This window comes from Xenopus tropicalis, chromosome 5 (genome assembly GCF_000004195.4).
Source record: "Xenopus tropicalis strain Nigerian chromosome 5, UCB_Xtro_10.0, whole genome shotgun sequence".
NCBI classification, from domain to species: Eukaryota; Metazoa; Chordata; class Amphibia; order Anura; family Pipidae; genus Xenopus; species Xenopus tropicalis.
In genome coordinates this window covers 68,732,762-68,759,554 of record NC_030681.2, presented here as the reverse complement: position 1 = coordinate 68,759,554, position 26,793 = coordinate 68,732,762, and the positions used below count along the sequence as shown (strand labels likewise).

Below are 26,793 nucleotides of genomic sequence, written 5' to 3'. Positions count from 1 at the left end.
TGGTTTAATAAATAGCTAGATCTTTATAGATCAAATCTAAAACAACCAACAATAAACGTACAATGATAAATCTGCCACTGTGTAATGCATTATTTGACACAAGCCTGGAGGTATGGCTTACTGCCTAATGTAACTGATAATTTGTTCTTAGCCTTGGAAATTATATTGCACAGATGTGATGCTTCTGTGTTACTTATTCTTATGCCACCTACTGTATGACAATTCAACATACTGTACTAATGTGGTGAGTGCTAACCACAGCATTCTTAGCCATTTAATATGAATTGTTCAAAGTGATCATGGTGGGGCCACACATACAAAACAAGACTTAAATGGCTCACCTAATGGCTATGCTGGTAGAGGGTTTTATTTTTGAGGTACTTTTATGTAGAAACAATATCATATTCCTTTACACTTACCCTTCTTGTAACAATGGGGTCTATGTCTTTGTAAGTACTCTGGGATAACATCATCAAATCAGCATTTAGAGTTCGAATACGCTGTAACCTTAGTCGAATGTAGCGTGCTGATGTAAATTCAAGGAGTTCTGGAGATGGATCCTCTGCACTTGGTCTGCCAATTATTAGAGATGTGAATATCTAGGAATTAAAGATTCAAATGAGTCTCAAATTATAATATTCACAAATTACTGCAACTGGAGGTCAAAATTGGCCAGTCAAAAAAGTTAATGGGATATTGCCCCCAGATTAAAGGGCATAACTCCATATCAAAAAAGTATCCCAAACTCATTACAAGTTTAAAAAATATATTTTATTCAAATATCCATGTTTAAAAAGCATACAAACCCCTGCCTTACACGCTAGTCATAGGCAGTTATAACTGCTCTACTTTTGATAAATTGGCCCTTGAACATTGTCATTATCTGTAAATTCACCACTTCCATTAACTAAAATGTAAAGTGCAAAAAAATTTTCACAAAATCAAATATGCATGTATACCAAAGTATTTATTGTCTACTGTCACCCATGATTTTACCACAGTTATGAAAAAGGACTTTTGATCTAAGTATAAGCCATACACAGCAAATGGTTTTCTTCTGTGTATCATAAAGAATTCATTTTCTACTGTACCATTATACAATCAATTCTATTTCTAGTCATCAGGGATTTGTTTATCCTTAGCAATAGTGCACTTGGCAGCGGTCAAGATAAGGATTAATAGCTAAACTTATAAAAGGTTAAAGTTGTCCTTTTTTTTTTACACAGAGAAGTGAAAGAATGCTTTGTAATACAAATTTCCTAAAATAGAATGGACTATAGTGTCCTAATCAGAAATTCTAAACATTGAGGTAGGACCGCCACATCTGGAACATAGTAACTCTATGACCACATCCCCAAAAGTCCCCTAAGTCAACTGTGGGGGCAAAACTGGCTATGCAAGCTAGGATTAGGTAGCATCTGAGGAGACATTTGTAGCTGATTTTCACTAAGGAGTGTTTCTAGAAGATTTTTAACTGATGGCCAAAATCCTACTCTTCCATTTCCAAATAGCAATTTAGATTGGATTGCCACAAGGTATCATATGTTACTTTCTCAAGTACAAGTTTAGAGAAAAAAAACCCTACTGAATAGATAAGAAACAACCTTTTATAGTCTAGGACTTCATAAATCCCAGTATTCAAAAAATGTTTCCATCTGGCCCCTGTGACAAGCTGAGTTCCATTGCAACTGAGCCAAGTGCAAAAGCTGTTGCAAGTGAAATCTTTCGGTCTGGGGTATAGAATGTAATTCAGTGAAAGGCTGTGAGGCATAAGGCCTTGATAATGAAAATAAAATGACCAGTTGCATAAATATTACATGCTATGGAATATGCAGAAAACACAGCATCAGAGGCCCATTTAAGTTACAAGATAATTCTAAGGGGAACTGATGCATACCCACTATTTTGACTTAGTAAGGGCAAAAGCTGAGTGGTGAACATTTAAAAATGGCAGCCTTACAATGTGTTATGCTTTATCAATTTAGAAGTCATCACACGGGTAAAAGTTCTTTAAACACATTCCTTATATGATTTGATGATACTGAATAAAGTTTGTTAGACTAGTAATTGCCCTGTGATACTTTCATCAGCATGCAGCTTTTTTCTTCCACAGCTCAGAATAGATTTACTGCCTATACTTGATACCCTCTAAATAATCAGAAACTATATATGCTTTCCAGAATCCTAAATAAGCACCTTTAAAATTTAAAGATACTATAATTTGACAGTAGCAGTAGAGGTGCAAAAATACAATGAGAACTAACATGAAAGGCTTTGCTAGGTAATCAATTGTATATTTGCTCAGTTTCCTTAAATTCTCTACAACAGCAGGCAGCCTGCAGTTAGCACTACTAAACATTATTTAAGCATTCAAATACTACAAAGAATAATAATCTGCAGAACTTTGCTGGTTCCAAAAATGTTTCAGATAGAAAGTCAAGTGTATAATTCTTCTTGTGCCAGAATCTCATATAACAGCATATCTAATAGATGCCTCACTGGCTCAGTAAATTAAAGGCAACAACAGGAGCCTGTTCCTTGGGTAGCATTAATGAGGACTGATCTGCTTTAAATGCCATGTTTTCAATTTCTGGTGAAATGTCATGGGCTGTGCTTGTCACACTTTTACTAACTCTGTTGTTCCCCAAAGAATTTAAAGAAATGTCAGCCTAATGAACTGTTTAGCAAATATTGTTGTGCCGTTGACAACTATACCCTTCAGCTGAGTTCTTAATGGGGCCACTGTTCAACATTATTACTTTGCTTGCCTGTGTCACCTTCCTGTCCCAATGTTATGTTGGAATGACAAATTGCAATAGATTTCCACTTTATTTTTGTACACTGTTAAAATTGCTCCATCTGTTTTTCCCCTGAAAACAGAACGGGTGGATTTATTGAATTTTTTTACCTGGTTTGAAAGGGATGTAAAAATCAACATTTCCAGAACTAACTTATTTTTCACACTTAAACATGCAGTAACTGTTTTGTTGCAACTTGAAGTCATGATACATATGTGTGTGTGTTAGTATATATACATATATATGTATTAAGACAAAAATAAATTTTTTATTGTTTCAAAATGTGCTGGCACACTCTGCTGGACCTTGCTTCTTAAAGGAAAACTATACCCCTCAATAAAAATATAGTGTTGCGCATTAAAAAAAAGCATGATAGCCGCATTTCTTGAATTCTTCGACATTTCGCAAATTTTTGCAGTTTCGCTAATTTTTCAGCAAAGCAAAACCGGACTGATTAACTCATCGCTAAATACTATAGATCTTGCCAGACTCTAATCGACTCTTATATGGAGGACAGCAGTAATATAGACTCTGGAATGGATCTACTTTTTAAAGCATTTGATTCAGTACCACACACAAGGTTACTGGTTAAATTAAGGAATTTTGTCCTGGTACATAATGTTGGTACTTGGATATTGAACTGGCTAATATACAGATTACAAAGTCATCCATTTAAAAATTGTTCCATTTTGTAAGTATTGTTAGTGAAGCAACAGTACCACAGGGGTCTGTCCTTGGCCCTTTCCTTTTTAACTTGTTTATCAATGACCATAAGGTAGGCATTCAAAGTACTATCTCGGTTTTTGCTAATAATAATTTGGTGTTTCCACCAACACACCCAGGGCCACCCCTTTAGACATGAGGAACTAAACTTTCATTTGAAGCAGCGTAGGTGGTTTCTCCATGTTGAGGTTGTGGAATGCCCTGCCAGGTGGTGCTGTGATGGCAAAACCTAAACAAGCAAAATATTCAAGGCTACTGTGATCGTAAGATCTACAGTTAGCTGGTATTGATATTGGTATATATAATTTATATATGTGACCGTATAGATAGGTCTGTTTAAGAATGTATATATATATATATATATATATATATATATATATATATATATATATATATATATATATATATATATATATAATGTGCACTGGGGTTGTTTATTTGGAGGTGTTGAACTTGATGAACATTGGTCTTTTTTCAACCCAGTATGTATCATGTAATCTCAGCTTCTTAGCATTCTTCCACTTTTAAGATGAGTATGAAAAAATTACGACGTATGGAAAAGATATCATTGATTTGAAAAGTAAACTACATTATATAGACATCTGTCCCTGATATCCTTGTAGCTGACCAAAAACACTGATTCCAAAATAAAAATAACATTTACACAGACACAGTGTATACTGTAGTATTAATATTCTGTGTGCAATGTACATCCATAATTGGTGCAAAATGGCATTTCAAAATAATGTCATTGTGATGTGGCATTCAAAACTATAGCTTTGTGCAAATATGTTTCCCCTCAGATACCAGTATACAAGTCATTATTGCTTAGGAAAATGATATATAAGTCCAGCATCATTTTTTACTAGACAATCATCAAACACATCATTTATTGTCATTATTTCACATGTTCAGATCTTAAAAAAAAGAAAAAAGCAAATCCTTAGCAAAACAAATAAAGCTCTTTTTTTTAATTCAGTGGCAGATTGTGGAGTGTTATTTACTTAATCTTAAAAGCTAAAAATGTTCAAACAAATGCTAGTTCATTTGGAATCTGAAAAGAAATGCAAAATAACAAGATTTTAATAATTGTTTTCTATGCGATGTTAGGTTAAATCATAACGAAATATGCCCACAGATTTATTTTCTGAAATGAATAAATATCTCTACATGTAATATTTATTATCAATAGGTTACACCGTTAAAGAGCAATTTGCAACTTTTTGGGACATAACCACGCTCTTTTTTTTAATGTGACCATGATGCATCTTTATCCAACAAAGTAAAATCTGATGGTGTCTGAGACTTTCTTTTCTTATTGAAATTGACTGTCGGAAGGAGATGCAGGAATAAAACACAACATCTGACTTTATCTGATCCAACTTCACATTACAGCTTATGGAGATCAGACTTTGTAGGATCCTACACAATCTTGTGCTATTGTGTGCTGTTGCATGACAAGATCAGATAAAATCTGACTCTCAAAATCGGATCAAACTCTCTCAGGTTTTTTGCTACCACATACCTTCTTGGGGCACCATGATCACAAATCCGGCATTGTTTAATGTGCAAACATAATTGTGAATTTTTATTCACAGTGTAAATGTAAATAAAAGCTTTTTAAGTAGAACATTCACAAATTGTAAATATTAATGCACACACTCTGCGTCCGAGTTATGTCCCAACTTTGGTGGTGGCAAAAATATTCACTAAACTGATTTTGCAAATTGTGAATTTATATTTGCAAAGTGAAAATTGCCACTATATTTGCACACAACAAACACGCACAAAGGATATGCTCCTGCAAACTACAATCTCATTTGTAAATTTTTGTGCGCAATTGGCATTTCACTGTGATTTGCAAAAAAAGAAAAGACAGACACAGCAGTGCAGGAAAACATGCACAAAACAACCATTTGCAAACAAAAAGCATGATGTCGCAACGTAACAATCATCTAGTATCAGATTATATCACTCTATAGAGTATAGGTATATAACTCTTTAATAGAATATATATATTATTGAGCAATTTTATTTGGCAGGAGAACAGTATATACTTTATATCTTTATATCTCTGCAAAAAAAAAAACTTTTCTGCTTCTAATATACAATGAGAGAACATTTCCTCCAATTTTTTTATGTTAATTATTAGCTTGTATAAGAACAATTTTTGTTATGCCCCTGATCTCCTGAGACTTGATCCGTTCATTTTCTAATTAAAAGAGTAATGTAAGATTTGGGAATTATTATTCATTAAATTAAAATATTTTGCACTTCAGTCTTAGAAAGTCTAAATGTCAAGAGTGTAAGAAGTAGTAAAGTTATACAGCCCCTCTGAGTATAGTATTGCTAATTTGCAGAAATATATATTTATTTATGAATAGATGTATAACAAGCCTGGGAAAAAGTAGCTTAACCCTAAAAAAGGAACCATGGGTGAAGGTCGAATCTTAACATTTTCATCCTGACAATAAGCCATTTCAGGCCTGTAACCACAAACAGAGCTGTCCTATAGAGATGAACGAATCTGTCCCATTTGGGAAATTTGGCTACCTCACACTGAATTCTGAAGCAAATCCATGCCTGGTGAAAAAAATTGCTCATCACTATTATCTTACACATATGAAACATGACCAGTTACATCAATGCCACAAGAACATTTACCACTTGACTAAACATCAACACCAGCTTCTAAAAATCCAATGGGAATGAATAGTAAGTTGGTGAATTTTTCTGTGATGAGCTCTAATCTCCCATTTTGATAAATCTGTCTATAAAGCTGGCCATACACGTGGTGATCTGACGATGTTTTGTGCGACCGTCGCATGAAACATCGCCAGATCCGCCACACACCATTCAGGGCTGAATCGGCAGGTAAGGAGGTAGAAACAATAGGATTTCTACCTCCTTCTGCCGATTAAGCGCTGAAGGGAGATTTTGGTCAGGCGCCTTATATGGCGCCCGATCAAAATTTTCAAACTGGTCCGTTTGGCGAGTCGGTGGATATCAGCAGCTTCCTGCGATATCGGTCGACTTGCCGACATACTATACAAAGATTTGTGAAAAATATATAAACCACACAATATTCATGTTTTTTGTGTTCTTTCATTTCATATTTTATGTCATTCATACTTTTTCAATTCATAACATATTCAATATTGTCTTAATTCAAGTTGATTTCTTGCTTTCCTTATTTAGCAAAATATATTGCGAAAGTTCATACAAAATGCTCTACGCACAGTTAAATAGAATGCACTTTTATCATGTGTTTCTAGAAATGATTCATTTGGAATATAAATTTGTTATTTGGATTATAGTCAATGGGTGTGAATATAACAATAATCCTTTTCAAACTATTGTTTATACAAAACTTGACAACTCTCAAAAGGATTCAGCTAGCCTAAGAGATGAGTAAACAGAAGCCTAGATGCCAATTTTCAAATTACTTGAACATGAAAAAAGTATTTATGTATTAAGATAAATTCTGAAGCAAGTTTCACAAAGTCACAGCAGCACTGCATTACAATGGAATGCATAAGAGCATAGACCCATTTTTAATGCACACCGAGACGATACTATCACTATCCAACTTGTTGGTACATTACCACATAATATATTACATTACTCATTTTTGGTCTGTATTTAATATTACAAACAAAATGCTTCAAACAACAAAAACATTTATTTGGCATTACAGTGTATACATGCTGCAACTGACCCGTGAATGGGTGCCAGGACATTTGGATCATCACTTGGTTCTTAGGGAACCTGAAGTTTGTGCGCCAGAGGTTATTGGGCTCAACAATGTCTGTTTAATTGATGCAGAACTGGCTCTCTCTGTAAACACTTAATATGAAGTTAAGTAAATCTATTTTTACTATGATTTATTTAATTCACTATTTTCACAAGTTCACAAGTAACTGCCCACTAACAGTACATCAGAAGGTTTAATTATTGGCCCTGCATATATGTATTAATATTTAACTGTTAATTAAAAAACAATAGTATTATTAACCCTATTAAAATACATAAAGATTCACCCCTTTATTACAATGGCTCACAGGCCTCAAGCTAGACTACAACAGTCTAAGCGTTAAGCAATCAAGTTTAGAAATTCTACTAAATTTGCCCCCAGCAAACCAGAGAATTAGAATGTGGGGATATATTCCACAGTCTCACATAGTCTCACATTGCATCCGCCATTAATTACTAAGACTGAAAAAGATGCTGTCTGCATGAAAAATAGTTGATAGCACTAGGGTGAACCAAGGGGAGGGTTACTCTGTTTTTTATTTCTTTAGAGACATAGCATTGGTAGTGCTAAGCATGCACCTTATATATATTTTAAAAAATTAACCTAAATTATTTCCCATTGGAACAAAAACAAACCTTGTTAGTTATAGGCTGGATCATATCAAACATACAAAAAGCTAATATTATGAAACATTAGGCAAAAGGGAAAACATTATTTAAAAGTAGTGCACACAAAACTACCTCAGAAATTGCTGTGAATAATATAGTAACTATTATACTTCTTTAGTTGAAGTTTTACACTTAACAGTATTCTTCAGCACAGCATATCTATCAGTTACAATTATACTTGATTTAATAGACTTTGCAATGCAACTGAGACTGCTTTAAGTATTGTAACCTAATATGAATACATTTCTTGTAAAGGTTTCTTTTTCAGCAACCATATAATATTAGTTATCATGTTACACCAGCCTAAACAAATAAAACTAAATTCATTTAGTGCCAACTAACTTAATACATTGCAACATCAGACTTCAGCTTCATTTGCCTGAAAGGCATTACAATTCTACATTCTACTGTAATCCTGTTTTGTATATTGAATGGTGTAATAGAAATCTTAATATTGAGGTAAATGGCAAAATCCATTTGAAATATATTACGTAGGTTATTTTGGTTGCAAAAGACAGAAACCCATCAAGTTTAACCCCATTAAATGTTACCCACTAGATATGCATATTATTTTCACTGCTTCTATTAAAAGTTTGATTCTTCAGGCCTAAAGGTGTGGGCTCTGGTTCTTCCTGTATGAAAAAAAAGATCCCTTGCAAAACTGCACTGCAATATAAAGAATTCCCCCCAAGAAGTTATAACCAGTTCTTTAAAAACTTGGACATATCTTTCTGATTTAAAAATCATGACATAAAATTCTCATTTTAAAACCATGGTTACAACAACTCCACTTATAAATAATCTACCAATGCAGCAAAAGGGACTGAACCCCAGAGAACTGCAAACTATAAAGTATAGTGAAAGTATAAATAAACCATGATCAATGTTTTAGTGCCAATTTAAATGAGAACTAAGTGACGAAGCAGTTTTGGAATCATGATTTAAATCTAATTCAGTTCACTCACACCCATCCCTGCATTGCTAATTGTAGGTTTCTGCTGTCACAAACAACTGCTAAATGGATGACCGTATGGGAAAGTTTTTATACATTCTGTTGGCGCAACTGTTTACCTCTCCGTTTTCCAGTGGGTGAATTTTCGAATAATGGGAGGTGCATATGACTTCATCATCCTTAGCGAAGGAAGCCTGTGCAGGTTGTGGTTTGACTTTATACCTTGTCAGGCATTCACTTTCTGTAATGGCGTAATATTGCCAGGGCTTGAAATTCACACCATCAAGAGATCTCTCTAAAATCCAGTTACCGGGACGAGGGGAATTGGCAGCTTTGATAATAATATAAGCAATCTGGAACACCTGAAATACAAAAGATAAAGAATAAATATCATTTACATAGTTGTCACATGTATTATTGAGGCCCTACTGTACTTTGATATTTTACATTTTTTACCTATACGGTGTATGTAGAGTGTCGCATACATTTGAGATAAAAAGTGAGGATGCACCAAATACAGGATTCAGTTTAGGATTTAGCCAAGATTCGTCATATAAACACAGAAGTTGAAAATGTGTAACCAGCCAAATCTCAAAGGATTTGGTAACATTCCGAAATAATGGATCCCATGCACCCCTTAAAAAGTACTTTAAAACTAAGCCATTAAAGCTACTCATAATAAACTGGCACCAACCCAGTGAACATAAAGCCTCCCCCAATCAAATTAAAGCACAGGTAAAGGTATAATTTGACTTCGATTAAAAAATGTACACTGTATGCTCTAATAAAGTGATAAAGTGAAAATGTACTTGCACCTAACAGTAATGACTTGCTGTCAGTGTATGCCTCAAGCTTATTGTGAACAATCATATATGTCTACCTTTACCCCCTCCCCCCCATTTTCCTTCTGTACCCCCTCCCATTTCATGTTAAAAGAAAAATAAAGAATTTTTTTTAAAAAAAAGTACTTTGAAAAAAAGATGAAAAGAAAGAATTAAATTCATGGTGACAAAACAACCTAGAAAATCCCAATATGATCAATATTTACATTTGCATTCCCATAACATTATGGCTATATTTGAGCCAAAAGTAGATTTTTATTATGCAAAAAATGCCCATTTACTCTTTAATACAGTGTGTCCACAAGTTTTTCTCTCTAAAAAGTAACCTTACTGACCCTTCATTATGCGGCAGCAAAAAGTGAGAGTTGTTAGAGGCTTTTAACAACTTGATTTCCAAGTGATTAACTGGTAAACTGATAACATCAAAATAACATTTCACATACAAACATTAGCCAACTGAAAATTGCATTTCTTTTTAATTTAACTGTGAACCTTTTCATGATTATTTCATAAATAATCAAAATACAAATACAAAAAAGAAAGAAAATGTATTTCTAAGTAAAATTTATGTTATGTTGCTTATCATTTTATCTAGAAACAGCATAATTGAATAGAAATGGTTATTTCATGGTTTGGCTGACTATATGTACAGCTGAAATATTCTAGAAGTATTTAGCTATTCTCCAACCAAGCCTCTACCATTTTTACAGACCTGTTAAGAGGGAGAATCACAGAAGTGTGCAGAAATAACTGGAGCTTTGGTTGGGGGGAAAGCTGGCTACTTCTACATCAGGAAAAGTAGCGTAGAGACAGACAGATAGATAGATAGATAGATAGATATAGACAGATTCTGCTTTAGCCTTAGCAGTTTACAACTTTACAACAATTATTTGAACCATTTCATTAATATATAATGAAACAATTCTCACATTTTCTTTCAATAAATTACATTTTATTTGGGTGGATTTCAGATTATGGTCATGGATTTGTGGATAACTGGATTTAATTTCTGTTGTTTATTGATATGCTCCTACTTGTAATAATGGCTTGGACTAGCCCTCTTATCAGTCTGTTAGTTGTTTAGTTTTAAATTCATGCAAATCGGTTGTTCGCAGTTGGTATCACCAGTGGGAATTAAAGTTTTAATCAATTTACAATAAATAGTGGCAGTAAATGCACAGCAATATTACTAAAAATGTGCTTTGTACTTAAACTTTGAACTTCCTGTTTCTACAAGTGGCGGTAAAGGATTTGCAATTGCATTTCTACAAGCCGTTATGGTACTACACACACAGCTAATCATAAAGATACCAAAAAAGAGTAAATTACTTTGCTAATTATAGTCATTATGAAAACAGCGCTGGCAGACAGTTTTATTCATGGTTCCTTAGCCCTATTTCCATGAAAAAAAATGTTTAAATTACATCCCAGACATGAAGGTATTTAGTTATTGCAACATTTTCTTCATAAACGGTGTGTTTTACATGCCCAAACCAAGAGTACTTTGTTTCTAAATAGCTACTATAATTTAACATTTGATTGACTGTTAAAACTAATCTTATAGCCATATTCCTGCAATTCAATGGACACACTGATGTCTGTTTTTTATTCCACCTGGTTATAAGCATTCAAACTAATAGCACTTCAGTTGTTTTTACCCCATGAACTCCTAACATTAGAATATGAATTATTACACCTTAAAAAGATTAAGGTCCACTTAAACATTATTATGTGGTTTTATTCATCCTTTGAAAATATTAAAGGAGAAGGAAAGGCAAAAATTAAGTAAGCTTTATCAGAAAGGTCTATGTAAATACAGACATAAGCACTCGCAGTAATGCTGCACTGAGTTCTCTTTCAAAAGAAACAGGATTTGTTGTCTCTTTGTTTTCCTGTGCCAGAGACACACAGCTCTCTCCTCTCTCCCCTTTCCCCTCTCCTGCTCCCCCCTCCCTCAAGAATGCTAAGAACTCCCTCCCCCCCTTAGGAATGTGTGATCTGAGCCAATCAGCAGGAAGCTTCCTCATGGTCTTACAAACTGAGCATGTACACTGGTCTTGGTGCAGGAGCGAGGCATAATGGGAACTTTCTTTGCAGAGTTCAGCGGGTTTTTTTCCTATGAGGCTTCTGATCATCTGAACGGGAGAAATATGGGGAAACTTAAGGGCACTATTGAGACAACTGAAGGTATGCCTGCAGCTTGAGATTAACCCTTTAATAGCTTTTCCTTCTCCTTTAACACTCAAATGAATAGCAATATTCCTAGTTCTTATTCTTAGTGCCCTACTTATCTGTCAGTATAATAACTGAATTATATTAGCACATATTGAGTAGTGGCCAGACACATCATTTGTTGGTGTATCAAAGAGCAGTGCGAAAAGATAAAAAAGCAGAAATAACATCCAGTGGTTTTCCATAGCTTTTAGAAAGGGCGATAGTATTGTTAACAGGAAGACTCAAAATGTGGGCCACAAGGCATGCTTATGGCAAGAGAATATAGAGTTGCAGGATATGACATTCTAGTAAGTGTATTCAAATAGTACCCTGCCCACTACAGCATACTCCCTATTCTATCCAGTATCCTTATACATATCTCCCCCCAGAAATAGAATGCTCCTCTACCCATTTGTTCTATTTGACATTTTGGGCTCAAGAAACAAAGTATGGACAGGGTATTCTTACATTTCCATATGATACTTCCATATTGGAAGATATTGTTAGATTCTGCAGACAAAAGGCTCCACTGCCTTACAGACTAATTTTACTCTTTATATTCTGTAAAATATGGTGCTGAATCACCCACTGTAGTATTTTTCAAAACAGCATTAACTGCTTTATACTGTATATGGCAGCAGGCTCATTAAACAACCAATCATTTTTAGGGTTCTTGTTGCTTATAAAGTATCTGTGGGATGCTATGGGTGAAAGTGTTGCTGTAAAGTAAGGAACAAAAGAATTATCAAGAATGTCATTCTTTGATGTAATGGTACACTTTGCTTTCACATGAATTACTGGGCCCTAGCCGAAGATGAGTATTCCCCTTCCATCAAAAAGTTGCCTTTATGCATTCAGACAGGTAAAATCCTTCTTTCTGCAGTCGTCTATCGGACTGCTAAATGCTTAGTGGCTATTCACCACTTTAGATATCCCATTTTTGCTGCTCCAGAGTTCAATGGTGGCAACTAACATTTTGCTGGGCAGCTATATACCAAGAGTACAAGACTGTATGACATGAAATTGACAGAAGGTAGTGCACTTAACAAGAACTTATAGTTTGTAATCTGAGACATTTCATGCAAGCTTTGGCAATATAAAAGAAACTGAGGGCTAGTCACCATTTTATTTTGTTCTGCATAGAAATGAGCAGAAAAGAAAATGTGACTAACAGAAACAAGTGTTGCAGTAATGCAAACCTTCTGTTTATTCATTGCCTGATGTAACCTAACATGTATGTATATATGTCCTTGATGAGTGTGCAATCAGGGTGGCCTTCATGGGTCAGATGAAGTAAAACCATAACAGTAAAAGTTATGACTCTGTCCATTGAATTGCTGAAGTAGCCTAGCATGTTTGCAGAACTTTGAATCCCAACTTTTCTTAATTGAATGGCACATATGATTAGAAAAATATAATACCGGTTTCAATTATATGAAAATGATTTTTTTAATTGCCTATTTTATGTGATATATATTTTTATATAGATCCTCAATGATCAGGGGTATAATTTTCCTTAAACATGTTTTACCATGACTTGCTTGCTCCCATCTCTCACATTTATACAATAGCAATGTTCTTTCCTGTCCTTTTAAACCCACAGTTATATTATCTGTATTCCATTGTTTGACCTACATAATTTCCAGCCGCAATTGCTTTTCCATTTCTAGAATGTTTGAGAAATCTGCCTGAGTAAATTGGCTCAATACCTAGGACAAAAGCCAATATCAATACTTTTCTGAAAATAAAATTATAGGCCACAGCACAGAACATCAGGTAGCTGGGTTGCTACAGAACTTAAACTAATTAGCATTCAGCACAGACCTGACCAGAACCATCAGCCACAGATTTCTGATTTTTTTCTATCACATGTCTCCTGTTCCCTTTCTACATTTTCTTTCATCCTGTCACTCTTCTCTTATGTGACATACATGAATAATGAAACGCAAGCACATCATTACCTTATAGCGTTTGTCTCAGAAGAGAAGACAAATTATCTTGTTGGACTTTTTCTGTTGAAGGTATTACATTAATATTTACAGATTTTCTTTTTTCTCTGTTTCACTACCCACTGGAGCAGGCAAAACCAATAAATATATTATACATTTAGATAGTTTAAGAACATTATGTGCCAACTCACATCAGAATTTTACAGTCATCTTTTTAAAGAACTTTTTTTCAGTAGAAGAGTTAGTTAGTTTTCTTTCTTTGAGATAAAGATTTTGGTGTGACGATTATGGGTGGCCAGCCCTTGGTATAGCATTAATATAGATATGCTTTTATAGCATTCTGTATACCACTGGGTGGATTTTAAACTTTGTTGTCAAAACTACCAATAAATGTTTTTGATAACACTATATAAATGTTTAAGCACATTTGGGGATTGTTTATTCGGCTTTACCTAACCATTCCAATGATTCTCAGTTTTCCTATGTCTGCCATCTTTTCTGGAAAAAATCCAGACTTTTGTATCTTTGGTACCTTTCTCCACTATTGACTTGACATCAAGTTTGTTGTAGGCTAGCAAAAAATCATATGCCAGCAACTCTACCTACTCTGTTCTTTATAATCCCTATATTTTACAAATATGTTTAAATTGTACTGTATCCTTCCTAGAATTTCTGGATTTTAAAACTAAGTAAGGCTTTTTAAAAGAAAATCCCATGTACATGGGGTTATCCTATAGGCTAAAGCTCACCCACTATGTTTTTAAAGCAGATGCCAGGATAATAGCTGATCAGATTCCCAGCTACAATTCCTTGTGTTTATTTGCATACATATGAGGTGGTCTCCTCAACCCTTATGTTTGATTTCTTTATAAATATGTAATTTACACTCTTGTTTGGCAATACCAGGAAAGCATTCTGACATTTTTAATGACTATTTCACCACTGAGAGAAGCCCCCTCTTTGGTCAAAAATATGTCTAGACCAGGCACATGCCTCAAGTGTTTAGGAAGTTTTCAGTTATGTGATGATATTGTAATAAATTTACCAAATTTACAAAAATATGCAGAACAGCAAAGCAGTATACACTCCTTAGGATAACTGTAAGCTTTATCTTCATCTCAACATTTTGGATTCTGTACAGAACCAACCACATGACACCTGCTATTCATAGTAACACATACCTTACAAAGGTCTCTAATTAGGAGAGAATGTCCAATTTAATTGACTCCACTAATGTTGGGTTATAGTTAAAAATAGGTAGTGTTTGGGGTAAGGGACTGACCCGGTTTGGATCTCCCTTTTTTCCTGTGGATAAATGACCCCGGCAAGCATCACTGCCTCTGAAAGCTGTCCCTGGCTATCCCATGACAACAGAACCACCCCCAGCCAATAGTTGCTATTCCAGGACAGGAGAAAGGAATGATCTTCTGTTACCTGCACCCCTTTCCTCCTATCTGCACCTGTTTTTTGTTGATGACGGAAGAAATATGTACAAAATTTTGGAGGTTTTCTAGGAACTAAATTTAGATTAAAATTAGTGATGAGCAAATCTGTCCCATTTCGCTGCGCCAAAAAATATTTTCAAAGTTTCGCGAAATAGCGGAAAATTCACAAAGCATGTGTAAAAAAAAATTGCACTTATTTTTTGGCCACGGCAATTTTTTTGCGAAAAAAATCCACCAATGGTGGCACGTGGAAATTAGCTGTGAATCCACGCCTGGCCAAAAGGCAGTTCTGTAGTAATTAGTATGTTATACTAATGTATACTATATAATATAATATCTGCACAGTTTTAAGTTAACTGACAAAGAAACCTACAGAATTTAAAAAGGTCACTTTTGTCATGTAAGGTTTTTACAAAAGACATTAAACAGTTAATTGTTCATCCCGTGATTTGGGATCTGTTACAAACCTCTGTCATAATATATGAATTAAATATTTTGGAAGCAAAGAAGGTGATTCAGTTCAATGTAAAGCATTTAAATTACAAACTGGTGGTTTCAATTAAATTATTTTAATTTCATTACTTGTTTTCAGATGCACATAAAACAACTTAACTTGATACAATCTTGTTTAATACAGACAATTATTTCCTATGACATGAAACAGGGCAGATCATTTCAGTGGGAATGGTTTAAAGTATGAACTAATCTTTTATTTACTGTGTACTTGCAGGTTCAACTATTTTTTTGTCCATGATATAGTAAAACCATTTGTTAATAAGATCGAACTTGCACTTGAAAAGCCAAGGTAATAATTATGCAGAAATCTGTTGTACAAAAGAAAAATGTTCGGCTATTGGGAAAAGTTCAGCACTAAAGGTTAAAGGTGGAATCAAATGATAATATTTTTCTTTTAAACGTTATGTTAAGAAGGAGTGCCAAAAAAGATCAGATAAAACACATTCTGTTATTTTTTTCTAGCACCCAGATTTCCTTTTAAAGGTAAGTGCTAGTAGATTTACTAAAATTCTAACCTTTCTTATTGTTTACAACCGACTGACAATTCCTCCTGGATCCCCTACAATCTGGTTTTAGACAACAACACTCCACCGAAACTGCTCTAACCCGACTAACAAATGACCTCCTATCGGCTAACAAAAACACTACTCGCTGCTAATACGTCTCGATCTCTCTGCTGCTTTTGACATTGTGGATCACCCTCTTCTCCTTCAGACTCTCCACTCTCCTGGCCTTCGTGACACAGCCCTATCCTGGTTTTTATCTTGTCTCTCAGATCGATCCTTCAGTGTCACTTACAATGAAGCATCGTCTTCTCCCTTGCCTCTTTGTCGGGGGTTCCTCAAGGTTCTGTCCTGGGCCCCTTACTATTTTCTCTCTATACCTCCTCACTTGGCAAATTAATCAATTCTTTCAGTACCACCTCTATGCTGATGATACTCAGATCTATCTTTCCTCTCCTAATCTCAACTCAGAGCTTCTCTTCCTGCCTGTCCGCTATCCCCACTTGGATGTCCAAATATTACCTTAAATTAAACCTCTCTAAGACTGAATTGGTTCTCTTTCCCCCATCCAGCCTTGGGGTTATCCTTGATTCTACCCTGTCCTTCACTCCTCATATCCAGTCACTTCTCAAAACATGTCACTTACACCTAATGAATATTTACATAATCCGATCATTTATCACCCAAGATGCTGCCAAAATTCTTATTCACGCTCTTATAAAATCGCAAAATACCGATCATTACAAAAAAAACGCATTCGGACGCTTTCGATCCGTTCGTGGATTAGTAAATCGGCCCCCTTGCGTCTCAACCCTTTCTACTGGTAGATTGTAAGCTCTGTTGGGCAGGTTCTCTTCACCTCGTGTATCGGTTATTGATTGCTTTATATGTTACTCTGTATGTCCAATGTATGACACATTTATCAAGGCTGAAAACTCCTTGCAGATAGTGTTCTGGCAGCCCGCGATCCAAGTACAACAAGACAGCATTGCTAACCACTGTACCACATTATTACAACTTTATTTATGCAGCTCAGATCAATATAGACATTATTATAGTCACACTTTAAGAGCTTGTAATTGCACTGTCTGTTGTCCATAAATATGTAATTTGCAGTTGCACTGTATCTTTACTGCTTAAATTATCATTTAATTATTTCACACAGGGTCCCCTTTGCACTGGCACATTGTGTATGACTAACAATACATTAATAATGCAATGTTTGGTCCAGAGGTACGTTTGAAATGTCCTTCAACTTAATTAACCACAACAAATTTTTTTTTTAAAAAGTTATGTTATTCCTGACACACAAGAATTTCTTTAATACTGAATCAATCAGATACTGAGGTGATGTTGTTACTGTGACTGTGACCTTCTCTTCCTTGGCCAGAACTATTTCACAACCTATGTTTAATCTTGTAAAGATTATAAAGAATATATAACAAATCCAGAGAGATTTCAGACCATCCCCATGTCATTTAGCTCTGAGAAATATGTAATAGTTTATTAGTAGCCTGGTGCTAGAAATATGCACATGTTCACTTGTTTCATCATTTTGATCAAGGCACATCTAGTATATTTCAGTCCTCATATAGTTTGTGAGACTCACTTCAAAGATATACATCAAAATAAAGCATGCTAAAGACTTTTCTTTGACATGGTAAGTATCGTCTCAGCTCCTGCCTTTTATTCAAGATTGCAAAAGGAGCTTTTGAAGTCGCACAAAGTTATTTACATTTAATTCACTTGGGGAACACATTACATTTGCCTTTACATGTCCCTTTCAACAATTGGATGTAAAAAAGTAATTGAAATACAACTTTGGAAAATTCCTTCTAGCTATGTTGGACAAAAGCAATAAACAATATACTGTTTTTGGTGTTTTTTCCTACATTGTATTTGGGGATTTAACCATCAAAAGAACTTCAGATTTTCAGTAAACACTAAAATAAAAAAATGTTTGGCATCTATCATCCAGTGAAATAAATTAGTTTAGACAAGATATTAGGTACATCTTTTACAATTAATGGAATGTATTCAACTAACATTAATTTAAAAAAATGGCACCAGGCAGAACTGACAGGGAACTGTAGTTTTTCTTTCCCTGTGTGAAGGAAGAATGGTGATTGGCTGCCTACATCCTACTGTGCTTTAAAGCTAAACTCCAGGGAAGATTTTGTGGGTCAGATTTTATCAGATCTTGTCATACAACACCATGCAAAAGCACAACCTTTTGTAGGATCCTACCAAACCTGATCTTCACAGCTGTAATGTAAAGTTGGATTAGATAGTCAGATGGCATGTTCTGTTCATGCAATTACATCTCAAGTAGCAGAAGGAATGCACACTTACAACAAACTTGGTGTAACAAAGTTCTTCCAAATGATTTATTTGCGGAATACAGGACAAACCAAACATTTCAGGAGCTTCACGCCTTTCCTTCTTCAGTAGTGAACAGCACACAAACAATTGCAGCATGTAAGTCCCTTTTACATGTAAATTAACATCTCCCTTTGTGACGTATACAAGCATCTTACATCATGTTCAACATTCTACTGTCCAATGCCACTATTGGACAATGTCATTAGCATCAGATTTCAGACCTGAAAGTGTGGATGGTGTCAGTAGATACTGCCCTTACTTCGTGTGTGGCCTCAGACAATGATATTTTGATTGGTCATCTAGTCAATACTGTAGGACGGGTAGTCATTATGCCAACCACATCTTCAAGTGTATTCGCCATATTGCCAACAATGTGCATCAGGTGGTAGATAAATACACTCCATATACAGTTCCCATATACCTCAGTGTGACCAGAAACAATAATCATAACTATTTATATGTGACTACACATTAATAATTATCCAAAAAAAAAAATCACATTATTAACTAGAAAGGAAAGTTTGAGAACAAACTTCATGTTTGGTTTGAAAAATGTGAATTCACTGAATGAAATCTGATCTGTTGTTGGCTCCACCCAGTTTTTCTAACCTTGGATCACAATTATATAGTAAAAACAACTGTGCAAAGTTTAAGGACCCGGGTTTTAATAGTGTCTGAATGGCAGCATTTTAAATTTCCCCACTGAAAGTCAGCGAGTGAGATCTGATTGGCAGTTTTCTAACCTGAAACTGCAATTACCCAGTGACTAACTGCAAAGTTTAGGGACCCTAGGATTAATAGTTAAATAATGGCAGCAGTTTAAATTTAAACCAATAAAAGTCAATAGGTGAATTGGTGGTTGGTGGGAGTGCCCACTTATTCTAACCTTGGGTTAAAGTCACCCAGTGACAAACTGCAAAGCTAAGTTTGGGCACCCTGGCATAAATATTGTGAGAATGACAGCATTTTATATTTAAGCCAATGAAATTCAATAGATGTATTCTGATTGGCTGTTAGTGGCCCAACCCACTTTTCCTATTTTTGAACTGCAGTTCTCCAGTGACCAACTCTGAAAAGTTTGGGGACTCAGGCGTAAAAACTATGGGACTGACATAATTTTACATTTCTCCATTGAATGTAAAAATGAAATGTGATTGGCTGTTGAAGGCTCCACCCACTATTTATAACTTTGAACCACAAATACCCAGTGACTAACTTTGCAAAGTTTAAAAACATTAGAATTAATACTTAAATAATGGCATCAGTTTAAATATAAACCAATGAAATGTTATGGGTGGAAATGGATTGACTGTTGGTGGCTCCCCCACTTTTTCTAACCCTAAAATATGTAGTTAGCTAGTCACAAACCTTGTGATTCAAGTTTGGGGAGTGTAGCCACAAAACTGTAAGATTGGCAGCAGTTTTAATTTCCCCATTAGTCAATGGGTGAAATTTGATTGGCTGTTGTTGGCCCCCCCACTTTGGGTCAAACAAATGTCGACGATTCATTGGGGGTGACCTCATGATTATGTTATTCAAGTTTGGGGGGTGTAGCTTCAAAGCTGTAAGGGTGGCAGCAGTTTGAAAATCTTCGCTGTTAGAGTCAATGGGGAAACTGAGGTGTTCGGAGCGGCGCCACAAAAAGTTGGGGGCGGGATCGCTTAGAAAAGCACAAGCAACCTGCTCCGCTATAGGGCAAAGAAGTGTGGAGAGTTTGAGTGTTGTACCCCTAAAACTGTAGGAGGAGTAGCATTTAGAAAATGGGGGGCGCTAAGAATAAGAAAAAGAAGCTGAAGAATAAGCTGTATGTTGGGTTTTTCAACACAACATAATCATTTACATAAGATGTATCTATAGCCCTAGTCCTGTAAAATAAGAATACAACACAGAAGTGTCAAAGTTAACTATAGTAACATTATATTTACAACATTTCCTGAAAACTGCACATCTTGGGTGCCTACCCAAAAGAAATGAAAACCACTCCTAGTGAAAATGAATGGACTGGAGGGGAAATACTCACCAAACTCTAGAGTCTGTGAAAAGGGAATAAAAAACAACTGTACTGTATTTTATGCCATGTAAGCCGGGGCTCTCACTGATTATATGTGTTCCCCAACATGGCAGCACAGTACTCAATGGGGTGCTATTTTTCTAAAAACACTATTGTTCTTACCATCTGGAGTGCAACTGGTGAACTCCTGTCTATGGGCAGATGGTTGAACAGGGCTTTACCATGAAAAGCAGACATCTTACAAAGTGGTGCAATAAACCAAGGCACAGACTTTATTAAAGCAGCTTTATCAGGTATGCCTGGGCACAGACTTGAGCAGTGGAACCCCAACTTTTCGATAAAATAGATACACTTGTAAACACTTCTTATCTCTCACATACTCCATACTCGCATTTCCTCTCCCTCCAGTGCCACTGTCGTGTAAATGCATTAGCAATTGAGAGGGCCTCCTCTCCTGCAAGACTATCCCTCTGCTCTTTGTGATGTCCAGCATACAGTGCAGAAGCTTCTTCTGGACTGCCTCACTGCAGTACCCGTAGGTTCTCCACTAACCTAAATTTAATTGCTCCAATACCTAACTGGCACACAGTCTGCACTTGCTAACTAGCCTAGCTGCCTGTCACTTCTGAGGAGAGCTAGCACAAATCTCTTTACTTTGCCTAGTTCTAACAAGGTACAGCCTTCTACTTGGTCTGGCTCTTAAGTCTGTCTTGACTTTAGATATTATTCTTCCAAAGAGAAAGTCCTTGGCTAGAGGTTGGTGTGACTTGCTTGCTGAAGTAGATATTGCTTTTACTATTTAAATTTGAAAGAAAACTTTATTTTACCTTCTTACAAGCTGTTAGAATTTTTTGTGTTGTAGATGTCCTTTAATTAAAAAAAAAAAAATTATTCTACATTTAACCTTTTATTACATGTACCCCAAAATCGTTTCTTAAAAACAATTTTAAAAATAAAGAATAGTTTATTATGTATTTATTATATAATATTATATATATATTTTATGATAGAATGTTTTCTATGAGCTCTACTGTGTTCAGCCATTTTTTTCTCTTGTACGTAAAAAAGGCCTATCCAAACGACTGTGCTCAGTAGAAAATTTTAGAAAAGAAAAAGTTATATATTTTTACTGTCTAAGAGCCCTGCGAAACAGTTACAGTATTTTTTTTTTTATAATAAAGATATAATTGTTTCTAGAAACTGTGCAAAATTTTTCAAGATGCAGAATTTTTGTTGGTCCTTAAAACTGATTTTGGTTTAGTCATTTATGTGTTTGAATATGACATTTCTTGACATATTTCTTGACACTCATGGTATGTCTGGGCCTCTTTTAATCATAACTGAGGCTCTAATCATCAACATCATTGCAGCCATTAGTTTCTTTAATATGACCGTACACACCCTGACTCCACATGGGCTAATGGGCAAAAGGACTCCTTAGGGACCATACATGGCTGTCCACTTTTCTTTTGCTCTGGTGCAGCAGAAAATGAAGGTGGTCTTGGCCCTCCCTCACCTCCTTATCTTCTGATGCAGCATACACTGGTAGACATGGTGCATTAGCAGATTATATTTTCAAACCAACCTGATATACAAACTGAACATTACCCCTAGTACATGGATATTGGTAGAGAACAACAGGCCACCATACACATAATAAAAATTATTCCATCAGTAAATGTATTGCCAGCTTTATGCTGAATTAAAATGTATCTAGGCATCCACTGAACACACTGAGCATTCATTAGACAACAGATAAGTAGTGATAAGGAGTGAAAATTTGCGCGCATCCAGAAAATTACTTTTTTTTTATGCACGTCATTTTTTTGAAACGGGCAACAATATTTTGCCATCCATTTCATGAAAAAATCTGCCAATGGCGAAATGCGGAAATTCGCCGCAAATCCATGCCTGGCAAATTATTTCACTCATCACTACAGACAAAACTGAAACGGCAGATTTAGACAAGGAGCACACTTGGTGACTTTTTTTACATTACCCCAATAATTATTTCAAGGCAAAAGAAAACATTCAGCATGTTTTCCTCATATTGTGATGTCCCTGAACTATTGCAACTAAAAACTATGACTGCCCCATCTATATATTGTTTTCACTAAACTGAATGGCAAGGTGGTCAATACACCAGAGGACAGTAGCTAATTTAAACCAAGCAATGGCTGTGGGTTAAGGCGCACTGTGGTGCACAACATTCCACAGCATAAAAATCAAAGATACGTCCCTCGACCTGCAGTGTCATATTCCTGGTATTTGGATCATGGATTACTTACTATGAGGATGCACAGCAGGTGATATGCAAAACTGGTTGTGTCACACGATCTGTGATAGCAACAATGCAGTCTAGTATTTGGTCTTTAAAAAATGACACTAAAATGAAGGATACGAGCAAACATTGCAGAAATGGAATTAAAAATGGAATTAAAAAGCTTTAACTATTGAATATACTTTGGAAGTTTATAAGCAGACCTGAAAGTAAATTAGACAATTAACTGATAAAACAGCAAAAGACAAATGCAACAGAATATAACCTAATTTTGTTTTTCAGGTTTTTTTTATTATTGTACAAGCAGTTTAAGTAAGGACTAATTAAACAAACTAACTTCAGGAAAATGATAAGACAAGCAGTGAATGTTATACTTAATTACTCATTAGCACTAATTCTCTTTTGGTTCATCAGGGTATTGTTCAACTTTTTTGTCCTGGTTGCATAATTAGCTATAACTAGGCAAGAGCTCCTGCAAGACAAAAGGACATGTCCAAAGAGACATTTAAATATGTCACCCTAGCACTCACAATTTATGGAACCAGCGGCAGCCTCATCAATGACTCCTGTGAGGTAAGGCATTGTTGCCTGCTGAGAAGAATAATAATTCCGTGCACTAAGATTATTTCAATTGATCTAGAGTAAATTATTAATTTGCAGAAAGGTTAGCTAATAGAGTAGAAAATTTGCCTTTGTGAGTAACTCCCGACTGTTCAAGCTACTGTACTTCAAAATCAGTGAGACTTTATATCAATTTATTTTAGTCAGCAGGACAAAATCACTTATAAATACAGTATCTGCTACAGATACACGTGGTTTTAGAAACCTAAGGTGCTAATTCTTCTCAGCAGAAACAGACTCTAATGGAATTCATACAGTTGTTTAGCTGGAATAATTTTTAGTATTATCTGACAGCTTTAAGCACACGGTCAGGGGAAAAAAAAATCAGCATGAAACTTAAAAAGTTAAGAACAAAAAAAAAAGCTAAAGAAACATTTTATAATAAAAAGAGCAAAACCATTCAAAGTGGAAAATATCTGTTTTAAATGCAAGGATGGAAAGATCTCTTAATTAGATCATTTCAGATAATATCCTTCAGCATCTCTGTATGAACTTTGCTTGGTGCTATAAACACATGGGTAGAACATATTGTGAACGGGATCAGACAACCCTTTATTATATACAATTCAAGTCACTGTATGACCTTAAGATGAACAAACAAAACAAAACCAAAGTCCTTGCCATACTTAGGGGCCGATTCACTAAAGGTCGTTAACACTTAACGCATAGTTTTATGCATTAAAAAGTGTTAGTTAATTAAGTACTGATTCATCAAAGTAATTTTGCATGCGTTACTACTCATATCGCATGTGCCAAAAGCTCAATTATTGCAAAGTGTTATGTCCATATTTGAAGCATTAAAAGCATGAAATATGGGGATAATCAGTGCTAATATTAACACCTACTTGGAGTTGTGAAGACAAGATGGAGTTTTCAGTCGGATATTTGTTGGATTGTGAAAAAGAGAATCAAGTATGTGATTGTCCTAGAGTGATGCATCCTAGAGTTTTCAGGGAAAGATCAACTCTAGAGGGATAATCAGAGGAGGAAATACTGAGACGCGATAGAGCAGCAATCTTTAGCCTGTATCAGGTACTGGATCCTTATCTGCAGCCACTAACATGCAGAAGTCATGCTGTTCCTGGCATTGTCAAACTTCTGTGCTCCCTTCATTTGTTAGGCACAGGAAGTTTTCAGAAAGTTGGAGGGATATATGGGGGAGTGTCATAGCCCACATTTTCACGTTGCCTTGGTTACATGCATAATAGCGTGTGCTAATATTGTGTGCTACGAAATAACTCATAAATACATGCTTTAAAATATATATAAAAATATGTCATTGCTAGATAAGTGTCTTTTTTGTGAATCTATCGTTAATTCTCCAAATAAAAGAAGGGATAATATTTTTAATGCATGCTAAAAATAACACTTGTTTTTTCGGCCTTTAGTAAATCGGCCCTTTAGGCTCTAATTTGTCCCTCTTTGTGACTGATTCATTACTGGGATTCACAACTCAAGGAAACAAAAATACAACTCAAAAGGGTCACTTTCCAGAGTTTTTTTTCAGGCATCAATCCACACTCCATACAATTCTCATGTTTTACAGAACAGGTAGCTTATATAAGGTGCATGGCCAGTCAGCTAAAAAGGCAGAAATATAAGGTCTTTGCTTTACACTGTCATATAGTTAATGAGGAATAGGTGTCAGTGTTAAAGGCCCTGCCCAGCTAAAAGAGAACATGTAAAGTACATATCCGTGGTTGTTTTATTTCAGCAGCATATAAAAAAGTACAGGCAGGTTTCCTCAAACTCAAACAAAAACAGTTCAATAACATAAAATAGCTTTCAGCAGCAAGATAATAGAAAACATACTAAAATGTTTACAGACCTCTTCTTAGGTACCAATGTGTAAAGTCATAAAGACTGCTGTGTGTTCAGTTCACAATCCTCACTCTCTGTCATTCTCTGTAGTCAAACTGACCAGTTAGAGTTTTAAAGCTTCCTGATTAGTCAGGTGAGGCAAATCAGATCCTGCTGGTCAGTTTGTAGCTCTTTACTCTGTTTAAGCAATGATTTGTTTAGCCTAAGACAGGGCTGTCCAATTGGAGGCCTGGGTGCCAGGATTTTTTATGGCCCCACCAGTCTGCTCAAAGAGTTCACAGTTGTTCATTGGTGCTGTTCTCTACCTAGTCCCTAGAGACTATTTAAGCTCAGCCTTGGTAGGAATTTTGCCAGATTTTACTTTTGAATCCACCACCTCCCTGTGTATCTGTCCATGACCTTCTTAACACCCGCTACCACCAATAAGCTTAATCATTCAGTTTTATGCTGGATTCTGCTTGGGATCTTAAGTTATTGGCTGCCATGCATTCCTCATATGATTATTATTATTATTATTATTAACATTTATTTATAAAACACCAACATATTCTGCAGCGCTGTACAATAAGTGGGTTTCATACATTGGACATACAGAGTAACATATAAAGCAATCAATAACCTATACAAGAGGTGGAGAGCCCTACAATCTACAAGGAGAAAGGGTTGAGACACAAGGTGTGGGAATGAGCATGACCAGAGTAGTGAGAGGTGTGGCACAGGGTATTGCTAAACTAGATTAGGGTAAGCTTCTCTAAATAAATGTGTTTTTAGAGATCTCTTGAAGGCAGAGAGATTTGGAGAAAGTCTGATAGTTTGTTTAAACTGTGGCCTATAACTTGTAGCCTGTTAACTGGATTTGACTTTGCCTTACACCTACTTTACTATTAACAGATATTATTTTTGGTTACACATACTTGTTACATAGGTGCTTATTTAGCAACCCTGTAGGGCACGTGCTGGGATCCTTAATGGACAAATAATTACACACCTTAGGCCCCACCCATCGACCACTGACCATGCAAGGATTTTTTAGGGCATGCCCATATGCCACTGACCCTATCTGGATGTAGGTTGCACTCCATTCTAAAAGTGGAACCAGCTGCAAGAAGAGTAGTAGGCAAAGTACTAGCAAAGGTTCAAAAAATAATATACAGATTTGCATGTTGAAACAGAATTAAAAAAAACACCACCTAGGTATACATCTCTTGTGATATCACTGCAGCAGTACTTATGGCAATGCAACCTGACAGGATATTACAACAGTGGCTTAATATAAAAAAATCTAAATATCTTGGCGGCAAAGATATAATTGC

The 26,793-nt window shown here is 35.5% G+C and overlaps 1 protein-coding gene across 9 annotated transcripts in view; it reads right to left on the bottom strand.

The window, feature by feature from the left end:
* The window catches only part of lama2 (laminin subunit alpha 2), a 337,794-nt gene that overhangs the window by 212,879 nt on the left and 98,122 nt on the right, over positions 1–26,793 (bottom strand). For all 9 annotated transcript variants that reach the window (XM_018094209.2, XM_018094212.2, XM_018094210.2 and 6 more), the window contains exons 4-5: positions 9,015–9,257; positions 420–599 (exon numbers count right to left, since the gene is read on the bottom strand). In XM_018094209.2, coding sequence (XP_017949698.2) covers positions 420–599; positions 9,015–9,257 — 423 coding nt within the window. The remainder of the gene's footprint in view (positions 1–419; positions 600–9,014; positions 9,258–26,793) is intronic.